Source organism: Cuculus canorus, chromosome 24 (genome assembly GCF_017976375.1).
Source record: "Cuculus canorus isolate bCucCan1 chromosome 24, bCucCan1.pri, whole genome shotgun sequence".
Taxonomy (NCBI): Eukaryota; Metazoa; Chordata; class Aves; order Cuculiformes; family Cuculidae; genus Cuculus; species Cuculus canorus.
The window spans coordinates 5,870,247-5,885,018 of record NC_071424.1 but is presented as its reverse complement, the minus strand read 5'-3'; the positions used below and the strand labels follow the sequence as shown (position 1 = coordinate 5,885,018).

Here is a 14,772-nt window from a genome sequence, read left to right as displayed (position 1 = left end):
TCCCCCCTCCTCCAGCACTGCCCCCCTCAAGGGGTGACTCCCCCCCCCTCCAAATCCCCCTCCTCCCGCGACACAGATCAGGGCACACAGGGTCCATTTTGGCTTTATTTCTAAGAACCCAAATATTGCAAATATACAGAAAAATACCAGTACAAAGTCATTACACATCCAGGTTTATTTACAGGACTCTGCGCCCCACCTCGTCAAGCCAAGGGGGGGGTGCGGGGGAAGGAGCCGGGGTGAGGGGGGTGGGCACAGGGCTATGGCTTTTAGTTGGGGGGGGGTTACACTGCATCCCTGTCCCCATCCCGACGTGAACCCCATGGGGACACTGAAGCACATGCAAGAGGTGCTGCGGCTGTGCACCCCCCCGGCCCCGATCCTGCCGGCATTCAGGGCCGGTGTGGGGGTGTCCGTGCCGGGGAGGGGGGGCAGCAGGCTTTGCAGAGCCCCTGGGAGCAAGAGCGGAGGCCACGTGTAGCGACAGCATGGCTCGATAGCCATGGGGTGTGTGGGGGGGGGATGTCATTCTGCACCTCCCCCCCATCTCCCTGCACCCCCCAAACCCAGCTGGATGGAGGAGGGGTCCCCTAAAGCCCCTGCACCTCAGCTGAGAGCTGGGGGCTGCAGCCCACCCCCCGAAATAAAGGGGAGATCCAGTGTAAGGACACCATAACAGTGCTGGGACCAAAACCCGGGGGCGGTGGAGGGGGGCAACCCACTCTGGGGGGGCTGCTCTCACCACCCCCCCGTCTTGCCCACACTGCTGCCGGTTGAGGCAGGGTCAGGGCTGAGCCCCCCCCTCAGCCCCTCGTTAAAAAGCTTCAAGCTTTAATTCATTATTGCTGCATTCCCTTGGCCAAGGCCAGCCCGGGGGAAAGGAGGGGGAGCAGAGCCAAGCTGGAATCCCAGGGCCATGGGGATCCCCCAGCCTAGGGGGAATAGGGGGGCTTTGGAGAAGGAAAGCGGAGACGGGAGCTGCAGGGAGTCTGGTCGCTGCCCCCTGAGCCCCCCCAGCAGCAGTGACCCCTCGGGGCTCCCCCCATCCTCTCCTTTAAATAAAAGAGCCCAGAAAAGGGGAAAAAAATAAACCAAATAAAAGACCCTAAAAGCCACCACCTACATACGCTCCCTGCGCTGGAAGGAAATATTAAAGCGGAGTTAAGTTAAACCTCTGCGTGTGTGTCCCCTGCCAGCAGCAAAGGGGCTGAGCAGGCAGCGGGTTTGGGGGCGCAGCCCTCTGGGCGCAGGGGGGGCCCCGTCTGCGCGGTGGAGGTGGCGGTGTCCCCGGCGTGGCGGTGTCCCCCGCCTCGGCGCTGCTGTTCTGCTACTCCAGGAGGTCCTGAGGAGAGACGGGACTGTCACCCTCGGTATCCTCAGAAGGGGCAGCGGGGCGGTTGTCCCCATGGGGGGGACACAGGACCCCCGTGCTCACCTCGTCAGAGTCATCGTGGTATCCCACTTTGGTGGCCGGGGGGGCAGAGTCCAGCGCCTCCATCCCCTCGACGCCATTGGCCTCCGCGTGCTGCCGGAGGACGGAATAGCGATGGACCAGGAACCTGGTGGGAACAGAGAGGGAGGGGGGACATCACTGCGCTGCCCTCACCTCTAGCAAAGCTCCCTCTGCCCCCAGACCCACTCAGCCCGGGTGACGGCAGCAACGGGACACGCAGCCCACCAGGGCAGCCCAGGGAGCGGAGTTTGCCAAGAAGCCTGGAAGCACAGAATCATTAACTCATAGAATCGTTGGGTTGGAAAAGACCTCGGAGTTCATCAACTCCAAGCGTACCTGTCCACTTCGAACCCAGATCCCTGAGCATTTCATCCAGCCATCTATTCAACCCCTCCAGGGATGGGGACTCCACCACCTCCCTGGACAGTGTCTGTCAGTGCCTGAGAAACATTTCGGTGAAGACATTTTTCCTGATGTCCAATCTGAACCTGCCCTGGTGCAGCCCGAGGCCATTGCCTCTCTCCTGTCGCCTGTCACTTGGGAGAAGGGACCAACGCCCACCTCTCCACAACCTACTTTCGAGCAGTTGTAGACAGTGATGAGGTCTCCCCTCAGCCTCCTTGACAGGAGTTGGAAGGGAATCCCAAGGATCACTGAGACCAACTCCTGTCCCTGCACAGGACAACCCAAACATTCAGACAATGGGCTCAGGGCGTTGGCCAAATGCTTCTGGAATATTGTCAGGCTCAGCGCCATAACTGCTTCCCTGGGGAGCTGTTCCAGGGTTCCACCACCCTCTGTGTGAAGAGCCTTCTCCTAATGTCCAACCTAACTCTCCCCTGGCATCTTCCTGCCATTCCCTCAGGTCCTATCGTTGGTTACCAGAGAGAAGAGCTCATACCCTGCTCCTCCTCCCCGTGTGAGGAAGCTGAGGTCTCCTCTCAGCCTCCTCTTCTCCAGGCTGGACAGACCCAGTGACTTCATCCACTCCTCACCCACTTCCCCCCTAAACCTTTCCCCAACTCCATTCCCTCCTCTGAACGCTCTCCAGTAGCTTTAGATCCTTTTTCTCCTGTGGCACTCAAAACTGCCCCCCGTGCTCGAGGTGGAGCCGCCCCAGTGCAGAGCAGAGTGGGACAACCCCAACGACAGGACCCGAGGGAATGGCAGGAAGATGCACCAGGGGGAGTTTAGGTTGGATAGTAGGAAAATATTCCTCACATAGAGGGTGGTGGAGCACTGGAACAATCCCTCTGTTGCCCGGCTGGTGATGCCGTGCTGGAAGCATCCAGGACATGATTATCCTTTTGGCTACCAGGGCACTGTTGGCTCATGGTCAACTTGCCATCAAGCAGAATCACAGATCCCTTTCCGCAGGGCAGCTCTCCAGCCTCTCTCCGCAGCCTCCCTGCCCATCCAGGGTCACCGCATCCCAGGTGCAAAACCCACCTCTTGCCCTGGTTAACCCCCACGAGGCTGGTGGCTTCCCAGCTCTCCAGTTTGCCCAGATCCTCTACAGGACCTCTTTGCCCTCAAGAGCTCCCCGCAGTTTTGCATCAGTCATGGACAGCATCATCCCTGCCCTGTGGTGGGGATGATCTTCAGCCACAGCTCCCGCTCCTCACCTGCCCCCACAGACGTATTTCTTGACGATGAGGACTCCGGCCACGGCGGTGACGAGCAGCACGGCAACCACAGCCAGGATGATGGGGGTGGAGCTGGCAGATGCTGTCTGTGGGGAGAGGAGGAAGTGTCTGGAGCTGAGGAGCCCCCAAAACTCACCGAGCACCCCAGGGGACAAAAGCCATGAGGTCCCCGCAGCACCCAGCGCAGATTCAGGCAGGAAAGAGGCCCCAGGCAGATTCCAGCAGGACCGTCCTGCCCAATACAAGTTCATTTGCTCCAGGGTTACTGGCAGGAGATGGCATCATCGTGTCCGGCTGCTGTCACCACATCCAGCTGCTGTCACCGTCACCTACCAGCTGGCTGGGGTTGAGGAAGTTGCTGGTGCATTTCTTCTTCATGTCTGTCTCCTTCCGGCTTGGGTTCTCCCCTCCTGAACACTTGTCTCCAGGGATTTTCCGATACCTGGAGAAGGGGAGGTGATGCCTGGTGACCCCACAGCTCCCACAACTGCTTCCCAGGGACCTACAGGAAAGCTGGGGAGGGGCTCTTGGTCAGGGAGTGCACGGACAGGACAAGGGGGAACTGTCTTCAGCTGGAAGAGGAGAGGTTGAGATGAGATTTTAGGAAGAAATGTTTTCCTGTGAGGGTGGGGAGGCCCTGGCCCAGGCTGCCCAGAGCAGTGGTGGCTGCACCATCCCTGGAGGGGTTCCAGGCCAGGTTGGATGGGGCTTGGAGCCCCTGATCCAGTGGGAGGTGTCCCTGCCCATGGCATGAGGTGGAACTGGATGGGCTTTGAGGTTCCTCTGACCCAAACCATTCCATGATTCCATGATCAGCCCCAGCCCAAGGTGACAGGGCAGAACCTGTCCCCACTCAGTGCAGGATGAAGGATTCTTGAGGATGTGGGGATTCCATCCTGTTCCTCCTTGGCCCTGGCTCCAGCGTGGACGCTGGCCAAGCTTTACCCGCTGGTCTTGAGCAGCTCCTGTCTGCCATAGAGGCAGAATTCCAGGTCGTGTCCCTTCAGCTCCGGCTGCTCCACACACACCGACTGGTTCTCTGGGCGGTAGTATCCAAAATCACTGCAGGAAGAAAGGGAAAAGGACATGACAACTGGCCCAGGCCAAAGGAATGGGAGGAGAAGGTGGGAGATGGGAGGATGGAGGCTACCAGAGGAAATCCTCCAGTGTGCAGGGACAGACGGACGGCTGCTTGGTCACCACGTAGTCCCGGCCGTTCTGGCACACTGAGGACTTGCGGAGACGCCGGTACTGCTCCTTGTATCCCAGTATGCAGCCGTCGCTGGGGTCGCTGGGATCGCTGGAGTGCGCCAGCCAGATGGTATAGTCCTTGTCCTCACCTGCAAGGGGTAGAGCTCAGTGGGACAGCCGGGAGGGGACACTGGGGACAGCACAGCCCCACCACGGTGCTCGGCAGGAGCAGCCCAGCACCACCACAAGCAGAGTGTGGAAATGCCAACCCTGTCACATTGTCCCCATGGTGAGGACGAAGGGTCACAGTCCCTGAGAGAGACTCAGCAAACAGCACCCGCACCAAGGGCTTAGGGGGAAGCGACCCCAGCCCAGTTCCAGCTGTCCCCAGTCCAGTTCCAGCTGTCCCCAGCCCAGTTCCAGCTGTCCCCAGCTCTGGTTTCCAGCTCAGCCCTTATTATCCCCAGACCAGTCCTTGCTGTCCCCAGCCCCTTGTTGTCCTGAGCCCCGGCTGTCCCCTGTCCCCACATCTTGTTGTCCCCAGACCAGTCCCAGCTGCCCCTGTCCCCACTCCTTGTTGTCCCCAGACCAGTCCCAGTTGCCCTGAGCCCCGACTGTCCCCTGTCCCCACCTCTTGTTGTCCCCAGACCAGTCCCAGCTGCCCCTGTCCCCACCCCTTGCTGTCCCCAGCCCAGTCCTGGCTGTCCCTAGACCTGGATGTCCCTGGATGTCCCCAGCCCAGCCCCGCAGCACTCACAGGTCCTGCTGAGCAGCTCGCTGAAGTCGATGGTGTAGGAAACCCACTTGCGGGAGAGAAAGCTCCCGCGGAAGCCCCAGATGCTGACGTTCATGGAGCGCGCACCCGGCTCCGACGCCAGACCCGTGAAGAAGATGGGCTCCTTGGAGAAAGTGTACTTGTACCAGCACTGCCCTTCGTCCGTCGAGAACCTGACACGCGAGGGGTCAATCAGCACCAGGGCTGCCTCCATCACCCTCTGCCCCCCTTTAGCTTTGGGGCCCCCCCCGAGAACCGCAAGGGAAGTGTGCACATACTCGATGACGTTGACAGGTTGGATGGTGTGCTCAATGGCGACGATGAGACCACCCGAGTCCAGGATGGCGTAGTGGTGCGGCCCCTCCAGCATCCGCGCCCACGTGTAGCCCCCGTCGTCCGAGATGTAGACATCAGGGCTCATCACCGAGATGGCCCCCCCGACACTCCCTGGGATGCAGAATAGCGTCAGTGTAGAGGTGACACAAAAATCCAGCCGCAAGCAGTGTCCCCAGCGCTCCGTGTTGGGGCCAATTCGGTTTAATCTCTTTATGGTCTGGATGTGGGATCTGTGTACCTTCAGACCATTTGGAGATGACACCGAGTTGGGTGGGAGCGCTCACGGGATCGTTGAGGTTCAAAAAGACCTTTAAGATTATCAAGTTTACCCATAAAACCATCGATCTGCCCGAGGGGTGGCCGAGGCCAGTGGGATGGGGTTCAACCAGGCTCAGCGTCAGGTCCTGCGCTTGAGCCACAACACCTCCGTGCAGCTCCAGGCTTGGGGCAGAGCAGCTGGATGCCACCCAGTGGAAAAGGACCTGGGGGTGCTGGTTGACAGTGGCTGAACATGAGCCAGCAGTAGCCCAGGTGGCCAAGGTGGCCAACAGCATCCTGGCTTGGATCAGCCATGGGGTGGCCACCAGGAGCAGGGAAGGAATCAACCCTTGTGCTCAAGGTGAGGTTGCGCCTTGAATCCTGGGTTCAGTTTTGGGCCCCTCACTCCAAGAAGGACATTGAGGGGTTGGAGTGCATCCGGAGAAGGAGAAAAGAGTTGGGGAAGGGTCAGGAGCACAGGGGTTCTGGGAGCAGATGAGGGAGTTGGGGCTGTTTAGTCTGGAGAAGAGGAGGCTGAGGGGAGACCTCATCGCTCTCTGCAGCTCCAGAAAGGAGCCAGGCGGGTTTTGGTCCCTTCTCCCAAGTGACAGGTGATGGGATGAGAGGAAATGGCCTCAAGTTACACCAGGGCAGGATTAGACTGGATATTGGGAAAAATATCTTCACCGAAAAGGGTTGTCAAGCACTGGCAGTGGCTGCCCAGGGCAGTGGTGGAGTCTCCATCTCTGGAGGGATTGAAAAGCCATGAAGGTGTGGTGCTAAGGGACAAGGTTCAGTGGTCGAGTTGGCAGCGCGAGGTTTACAGTTGGACTCGGTGCTCTTAAAGGTCTTTTCCAACCTCAATGATTCTGGGATTCTATAAAACTCGGGCTCTGTCCCCACCACCTTCCCCAGTGGCTCAATACCGTGGGCGATGACGATGCCGACAGCGTTGGGCTCGGAGAGCGGAGCCATGGGGACGTTCAGCTTCTGGGAGATGCTGTAGGAGGCGTGGATGTGGAGGCTGCACTGCAAGCACAAGAGGAGAACCCGTTCAGGAGCCCGTGGGGAACAGGAAAGGAGGGGGGAATTCACCCATCAACTCCCAGTGGGTGCTGGGGAGCATCTCGGGCCCCTCCAGCCTCTTCAGGGCCCACAGCCTATGCATGGCTGGTCTCACGCCTCAGCCTCTCTGGCAGGGGCTGCAGAGCTCACCCCCAGGCACCCCCTTGGCAGAGACAAGACAGAAGACATCCAGGGAAACAGCACTGGGAACCCCCGCGGACAGACCCACCTCTTCCTTGCTCTTGGCCGTGGAGTCACAAGTGGTGTTTTTGGGTTTCCTCAGCGGTACCCACTCTCCACCACGGTCAAAGGTGATCACGGACTGGATGGAGTTGTCTGGTGGGAGGAGAAAGAGGAGTCAATGGGGTCAGGAGGAGGTCCAGTATGTCCTTATACCTCTGCACGGGGCTCACGCTCCCCTCCAGCCGTTTCCAGGACCCAGAACTCATCCCTAGGGAATCATGACCCCAGTTTCAGGGTAGGGGGATGGACACACAGCCGCACACCTTCAGAGAGGACGCTGGTGATGTAGATACCCCGTAACGAGGTGACGTTGGTGAAATCAGTCTCCCCTCCAGTGGTGGTGTAGAGATGCCGCTCCAAAGACTTGGAGTAGACAATGCCGCGGTCATCGGAGGTGTAGATGGTGCCAAACCCTGTGTCTGCGAGGGGAACACAGGGACAGCAGTGAGGAGGGGTGCAGGGCTGCTCCCACGGGGCCACCACAGCCCAGCACCAGCACCAACAAAACCCCCAGCGTGCTCAGGAAGAGCCAAAACCCTCCAAGTGCTACCAAACAGTCTCTGTACACCGCAAATTGGAGCAAGCAGCCTCTAATTAGCAACGCCTTAATGAGAAAGTCCTTCCTCCAAGGCACAGCAGAGCTACCGCTGTGTGGGGAGCCCCGTGCTTAGGTGAGGAGCTGGCGTGCCGGCTGCAGAGACTTTTCCAGTTGTCTCCAGCCCCACCCTGGTCCCACTCACCGCCCGGCTCGTCCACATGCATGAACACCAGGTCGTCGTTAGCAGCAAGGATGGAGTAAAACTGTTCATGGCCGACGGAAGGGAGTTGGGCCATGTTCCAGGTCTCGCCTTGGTCGAGGGAGACGTGAATGCGTCTCGTGGTACCCTGGGGAACCAAAGCATCGTCATCCTTCATCTTCCTCGCAGGGAGAGGGAGGAGACACAGGGGAGAGCTGCAGGAAGGGATGCGCCACCAGGGAAGGGAACACAGACCTTCTCTGTCATGACGGAGGCGAAAAGAAAGCGTCCTCCCAGTCCGAAGGAATAAATCTTGGTGCCAATGACCTTGAAGGCTTTGCCGAAGTCGGAGGTTTTCTTTAGCTCCAGTAACCCCAGATCAGCTTCTTAAGAAGAAGGGACAGTGGATTAACGAGCCCGGAGCTGACTCCAGCTTCGTCAGCCGTCGCTGGAGCCATGTGTGTCCCTTTCAGTCCCAATACATCCCAATACATCCAGCTCCAGTGTCCCAGCTCTGGGTATTCCCAGCTGGGAGCTTCCCACAACCCTCCCAAGTGATGGAGCCACGATTCAAGATGAAGAACTTACTGCAGGAGTTGTTCAGGTAGGTGGTGAAGAAGATGACGTCATTCGCACCCCTAGGAAAGAGAAAGGATGGGGGGACACACCCAAAAGCAGGTAGGACACGGTTGTTCAGGATGCCACCACCCGCACATTCATCCCATCGCTCCAAGGGGTTTGGCTGGGATCTCACCCTGCCTGCTCAGGCTGCAAATCACCTGCTCGCCCCAAATTATCTGCCCCCTGTTCCAAGTAGGTGGCCACTCACCACTTCGCCAGGCAGACAGCTTTGTGGATCTCTTTCCAGTTCTCCCCAAAATCTTTGGAGATCCAGAGGCCGTTCTGTAAGAGCCCAGAGGTTGTTTATGACCAACCGTCCTCCGCCCCCAATTTTGGGGCTGCAAATCATAGAATCACTAGGTTGGAAATGGCCTTTGAGATTATTGAGTCCAACTGTACCTGTGCACCGCTAAACCAGACCCTCGAGGACCTCATCCAGCCATCTATTCAACCCCTCCAGGGATGGGGACTCCACCACCTCCCTGGACAGTGTCTGTCAGTGCCTGAGAACCCTTTCGGGGAAGACACTTTTCCTGATGTCCAATCTGAACCTGCCCTGGTGCAGCCCGAGGCCATTCCCTCTCTCCTATCACCTGTCACTTGGGAGAAGAGACCAAAACCCACCCCACCACAACCTCCTTTCACAGTTGTAAACAGTGATGAGGTCTCCCCTCAGCCTTGTCTTCTCCAGGATAAACAACCCCAGGTCCCTCAGCTGCTCCTTCTAAAACTTGTTCTCCAGACCCTTCCCAGCTCCATTCCCCTTCCCTGGATGAGCTCCAACCCCTCAATGTCCTTCTTGGAGTGAGGGGCTCAGAACTGAACCCAGGATTCGAGCTGTGGCCTCACCAGGGGTCGATCCCTTCCCTGCTCCTGTTGGCCACCCCATGGCTGATCCAAGCCAGGATGCCATTGGCCTTCGTGGACACCTGGGCCACTGCTGGCTCATGTCCAGCTGCTGCTGACGAACACTTCCAGGTCCTTTTTCTCCAGGCAGCTTTCCAGCTTCCCCAAACCCAGATCTGCATGGGGTTCTTGTGTCTCAAACACAGGATCTGGCACTTGGCCTGGTTGAACTCCATACCGTTGGTCTCAGCCATGGATCCAGCCTGTCCAGATCCCTCTGTAGATCCTCCCTACCCTCAAGCAAATCCACACTGCCTCCAACCATGTCCCCCTGCATCCTGGTGCCACACACATTCTCCAGGCATGGAGAGCCCAGGACACACAGCCCCAATCCAGCTGATCCGTGGGGTAGCACTACCGAGAGGCTCCACCATCGCCAGCCAAGGTCTCATCCTGCTCTCCTGGGCCTCACCTCGGTGCTGAGGGCGAGCAGGAGGTCAGAGTTCTGGGGGTGGTAGGTGATCTGCACCAACGGGTGGAAGGGTAAATCCGTCTGGACAAAGTTCTTGGCGAAATCGGACGAGCGGAAGATCCTGCCACCTCGGCTGCCTCCAGAGACGTCGCCCGTCAGGATGACCTGGGGGCAGGGAAGGAGGGAGGTCAGCTTCAATAAAGACCCCTGCGACCCCCAAACTGGGGGGGCTGCTGGGCACAGAGAGGGGGGCTGGCTGGTAGCTCCACCCGTCCCACCTTGCCCGAGTTCTCGGGGCCGATGGCCATGCCAAACTCGGTGCGGATGAAGGTGTTGTTGATGAGGCTGGTGATGTCCTTGAAGGTCTTCCCATAGTCCTCGCTGGAAGGGAGGAATCGCAGCAGTAGGGGGGGGACGGGACGTGTAAGGCGGGGGGGGGGGGCTCCCCAGTACCCACCAGGGGGTCCCACATCCAGAGAGAAGAGAGGGCTCACCTGCGGTAGAGTTTGGACTGCCCAAAGCTCATGATCACCAGCGGCACCTGGAACGTCGTCAGCACCAGGATGACCTACGGAGGGAAAGGAGGGGTCACAGTGGGGCACCTGGAGCGACACAGCCCCCCCCAGCCTGGGAGAAGGGACCCCCTCTCCCCAGCACCCCCTCCCCAGTGTCCCCCTCTCCCCAGCACCTTCCAGACCCTCTTCCAGCCTCCTTCCCCCCTCCCCAGCCCCCTCCTCTCCCCAGTGCCCACTTCCCAAATGTCCCTTCCCCTGCTCCCCCCTTTCCCAGCACCCCCTTTCCCCAGCGGTGCGCCCTCATCCCCCCGATAGGGCATTCTCCCCCCCCGAGCCCCCCAGAACTCACCCCGGTGCTGTCGCCCACCCAGGAGAGGGACACAGATCCGCTGAGATCATCGAAGACGCACTGCGAGGGACAGACAGAGGTGACACAGGACCCCCCAAATCAGGCTGGGTCAGCTCTGAGACCCCCCCAAACAGGGCTGAGTCAGCTCAGAGACCCCCCAAACTGGGCTGGGTCAGCTCTGAGAACCCCAAACCGGGCTGGGTCAGCTCTGAGACCCCCAAAACCTGGCAGGGTCAGTTCAGAGACCCCCCCAAACCGGGCTGGGTCAGCTCTGAGACCCCCCCCAAACCGGGCTGGGTCAGCTCTGAGACCCCCCAAACCGGGCTGGGTCAGCTCTGAGACCCCCCCCAAACCGGGCTGGGTCAGCTCTGAGACCCCCCAAACCAGGCAGTGTCAGCTCAGAGACCCCCCAAACTGGGCTGGGTCAGCTCTGAGAACCCCAAACCGGGCTGGGTCAGCTCTGAGACCCCCAAAACCTGGCAGGGTCAGTTCAGAGACCCCCCCAAACCGGGCTGGGTCAGCTCTGAGACCCCCCCCAAACCGGGCTGGGTCAGCTCTGAGACCCCCCCCAAAACGGGCAGTGTCAGCTCTGAGACCCCCCAAACCGGGCTGGGTCAGCTCTGAGACCCCCAAACCGCGCTGGGTCAGCTCTGCGACCCCCCAAACCGGGCTGGGTCAGCTCTGAGACCCCCCCAAACTGGGCTGAGTCAGCTCTGAGACCCCCCAAAACCTGTCTGGGTCAGCCCTGAGACCCCCACAAACCGGGCTGGGTCAGCTCTGAGAACCCCTAAAACAGGCTGGGTCAGCTCTGAGACCCCCAAACCGCGCTGGGTCAGCTCTGAAACCCCAAACCAGGCTGGGTCAGCTCTGAGAACCCCCAAACCGGGCTGGGTCAGCTCTGAGATCCCCCAAACTGCGCTGGGTCAGCTCTGAGAACCCCCAAACCGCGCTGGGTCAGCTCTGAGAACCCCCAAACTGTGCTGGGTCAGCTCTGAGACCCCCCCCAAACCGGGCTGGGTCAGCTCTGAGACCCCCCAAACCGGGCTGGGTCAGCTCTGAGACCCCCCCAAACCGCACTGGGTCAGCTCTGAGACCCCCCAAACCGGGCTGGGTCAGCTCTGAGACCCCCCAAACCGGGCTGGGTCAGCTCTGAGACCCCCCCAAACCGGGCTGGGTCAGCTCTGAGACCCCCCCCAAACCAAGCTGGGTCAGCTCTGAGACCCCCAAACTGAGCTGGGTCAGCTCTGAGAACCCCCAAACCGGGCTGGGTCAGCTCTGAGACACCCCCCAAACCGGGCTGGGTCAGCTCTGAGACACCCCCCAAACCGGGCTGGGTCAGCTCTGAGATCCCACCCAAACCGGGCTGGGTCAGATCTGAGACCCCACCCAAACCGGGCTGGGTCAGCTCTGACACCCCCCAAACAGGGCTGGGTCAGCTCTGAGACCCCCAAACTGAGCTGGGTCAGCTCTGAGAACCCCCAAACCGCGCTGGGTCAGCTCTGAGACCCCCAAACCGGGCTGGGTCAGCTCTGAGACACCCCCCAAACCGGGCTGGGTCAGCTCTGAGATCCCACCCAAACCGGGCTGGGTCAGATCTGAGACCCCACCCAAACAGGGCTGGGTCAGCTCTGAGACCCCCAAACTGAGCTGGGTCAGCTCTGAGACCCCCCCCAAACCGGGCTGGGTCAGATCTCAGATCCCCCCCAAACCTGGCAGGGTCAGCTCTGATACCCCCCAAACCGGGCTGGGTCAGATTTCAGATATCCCCCAACCCGGGCTGGGACAGCTCTGAGACCCCCTAAACCGGGCTGGGTCAGCTCTGAGACCCCCTAAACCGGGCTGGGTCAGATCTGAGACCCCCAAACCGGGCTGGGTCAGCTCTGAGACCCCCAAACAGGGCTGGGTCAGCTCTGAGACCCCCCCAAACCTTTCCCCAAAGGGGAAGGGAACTGGCACCGAGCAGCGACAGGAGCGGCCAAACCGGGCTGGCAAAGTCACCCAGTGGCAACCGGCCATGCAGAGCCAGGGGCCACCAGGGCCCGGCACGGATCCAGCACAGATCCAGCATGGATCCCAATATGGATCCGGCACGGATCCCACACGGATCCCACCGCCAGCAGCACCAGCCCTGGGTTAACGTTCAACCCACTCCAAGGTCGGGATCCCGGGCGTGCTGTGTCCATCTGTCTGTGCTGTCACCCCGTCCACCGTCTGTCTGGGAGAACTGGGGGGTCTCCTCCCTGCCGGGGGGGGGCAGGGGCCGCGGTCAGGCCGGTGTCTGTCTGTCCATCTGTCAGTCGCTGCTCCCATCCCACTGTGGCAGGTGCCTCTGTCTGTCTGTCTGTCTCTCTTAGGGGAACGTCCATCAGTCCCCACCCAGTGGGCACAGGGTCTGCCTGTCCATCCTAGGGAATGTGGGGAGGGGGATGTCTGTCCATCTGTCCCAGGGGATCCAAGGAAGACGATGTCTGTCTGTCCATCCATCCCAGAAGAAGCAGAAGGGGACGTCTGTCTGTCCCATGGGATGCAGTGGGGATGTCTGTCTGTCCGTCCATCCATCCCATGGGATGTAGGGGGTTGTGGGTGTCTGTCTGTCTGTCTGGCCCCACCCCCCAAGAAACCACCTGCCCGCAAACGACTGGGGCAGGGAAGTGCGTGTCCATCTGTCCATCCAGCCAGCCCACAGGGTGCCAGTTGGGGCGGGGGGTGTGTGTTTGTCTGTCTGTCTGCCCAACTGTCCTGAACAGCATTTGTCTGTCTGTCTGCCTGTCCTTGCCAGGGTGGGGGTGCGGAGGGTGCACAGTGCCCCTGGACTCTCCTCACCCCACTGCCTCTCAGGCTGCTTCTGTCTGTCCGCCTGTCCCGGCCGGGGAGGGGTGTGTGTGTCCGTCTGTCCTGGCTGGGGTGGTGTGTGTCTGTCTGTCTGTCCCGGCCGGGTAGGGGTGTGTGTGTCCGTCTGTCCACCTGTCCCGGCCGGGGAGGTGTGTGTCTGTCTGTCTGTCCGCCTGTCCTGGCTGGGGAGATGTGTGTCTGTCCGTCTGTCTGCCTGTCCTGGCCGGGGAGGTGTGTGTCTGTCTGTCTGTCTGTCCTGGCCGGGGAGGTGTGTGTCTGTCTGTCTGTCCGCCTGTCCTGGCCGGGGAGGTGTGTGTCTGTCCGTCTGTCCGCCTGTCCTGGCCGGAGAGGTGTGTGTCTGTCCGTCTGTCCACCTGTCCTGGCTGGGGCAGTGTCTGTCTGTCCGTCTGTCCCGGCCGGGGCGGTGCGTGTCTGTGTCGGTCTGTCCATCCCGGCCGGGGCAGTGTGTCTGTCTGTCCGTCTGTCCTAGCTGGGGAGGTGTCTGTCGGTCTGTCCTGGCTGGGGCGGTGTGTGTCTCTGTCCATCTGTCCCGGACGGGGTGGGGTGTGTCTGTCTGTCTGTCCGTCCCGGCCGGGGCGGTGTGTCTGTCCGTCCGTCCGTCCGTCTGTCCCGGCCGGGGCGGTGTGTCCGTCCGTCCGTCCGTGCCCGCGCTCACCTGATGAGTGTTGTTGCCGAGGACGGCGCGGTCCCCCCGCAGCCCTCCGCACGCCTCGCCGCCCGCCGCCGGCCCCGGGGGCCCCTGCAGCGCCGCCGCCAGCCCCACCGCCACCGCCAGCGCCGCCGCCGCCGCCCCGCGCGCCCCCATGGCGCCTCCGCCGCGCCGCGCCCGCCCCCCGCCCCCATCGCCCGGCCCCGCCCCGCGCGCGCCCCCGCGCCGCCATTGGCCGAGGGACGCGCCGATCCACTCAGGCCACGCCCCTTCCCGGCAAGTCCCCACCCCCCTCCCGCTGTGATTGGCTGAGGGCTGCTGCACCGCGCGTGCGAGCCCGCCCTGTCCCGTTTGACCCCGGCTCTAATCTGCCTAGCGACAGCGCTCTGATTGGTGGCTAGGAGAGATTTTCTGATTGGCTCAGGCGACGGGGAGCCGGGGGCGCGCCGAGCCCACCCCGGCCCATTCACAAAGTGAGGGCGGCCACGTGCGCGGGGACCCCGGGGCTGAGGCTGCGGGGGAGGGGGACAGCAGTGTGTATGTTCCCCCCCGGGCTGGGGAGGGGGACAGGGGGACAGCGGTGTGTGTGTGTGTGTGTGTCCCGGGCTGGGGAGGGGGACAGGGGATAGCAGTGTGTGTTTGTGTCCCCGGGCTGGGGAGGGGGACAGGGGACAGCAGTGTGTGTGTGTCCCGGGCTGGGGAGGGGGACAGGGGACAGCAGTGTGTGTGTGTCCCGGGCTGGGGAGGGGGACAGGGGACAGCA

The 14,772-nt window shown here is 61.3% G+C and overlaps 1 protein-coding gene across 2 annotated transcripts; it reads right to left on the bottom strand.

Annotated features, from left to right (window-relative positions):
* Window positions 1-225: 225 nt before the first annotated feature.
* SORT1 (sortilin 1) lies at window positions 226-14,172 on the bottom strand. 2 transcript variants are annotated; one of them, XM_054087852.1, is made up of 20 exons: window positions 14,016-14,172; window positions 10,508-10,567; window positions 10,138-10,211; window positions 9,922-10,024; window positions 9,644-9,808; window positions 8,534-8,607; window positions 8,293-8,342; window positions 7,960-8,087; window positions 7,708-7,852; window positions 7,231-7,386; window positions 6,954-7,060; window positions 6,586-6,688; window positions 5,344-5,512; window positions 5,048-5,238; window positions 4,250-4,439; window positions 4,045-4,161; window positions 3,433-3,541; window positions 3,079-3,185; window positions 1,436-1,559; window positions 226-1,342 (listed from the first exon to the last, which is right to left on the bottom strand). In XM_054087852.1, exons 1-20 carry the CDS (start codon window positions 14,163-14,165, stop codon window positions 1,328-1,330), a joined length of 2,337 nt encoding a protein of 778 aa, XP_053943827.1. In that variant the 5' UTR covers window positions 14,166-14,172; the 3' UTR covers window positions 226-1,327. The 2 variants fall into 2 exon arrangements, with proteins under 2 accessions (XP_053943827.1, XP_053943826.1); XM_054087851.1 differs by having other exon boundaries at window positions 227-1,342; window positions 7,960-8,090.
* Window positions 14,173-14,772: the final 600 nt, after the last annotated feature.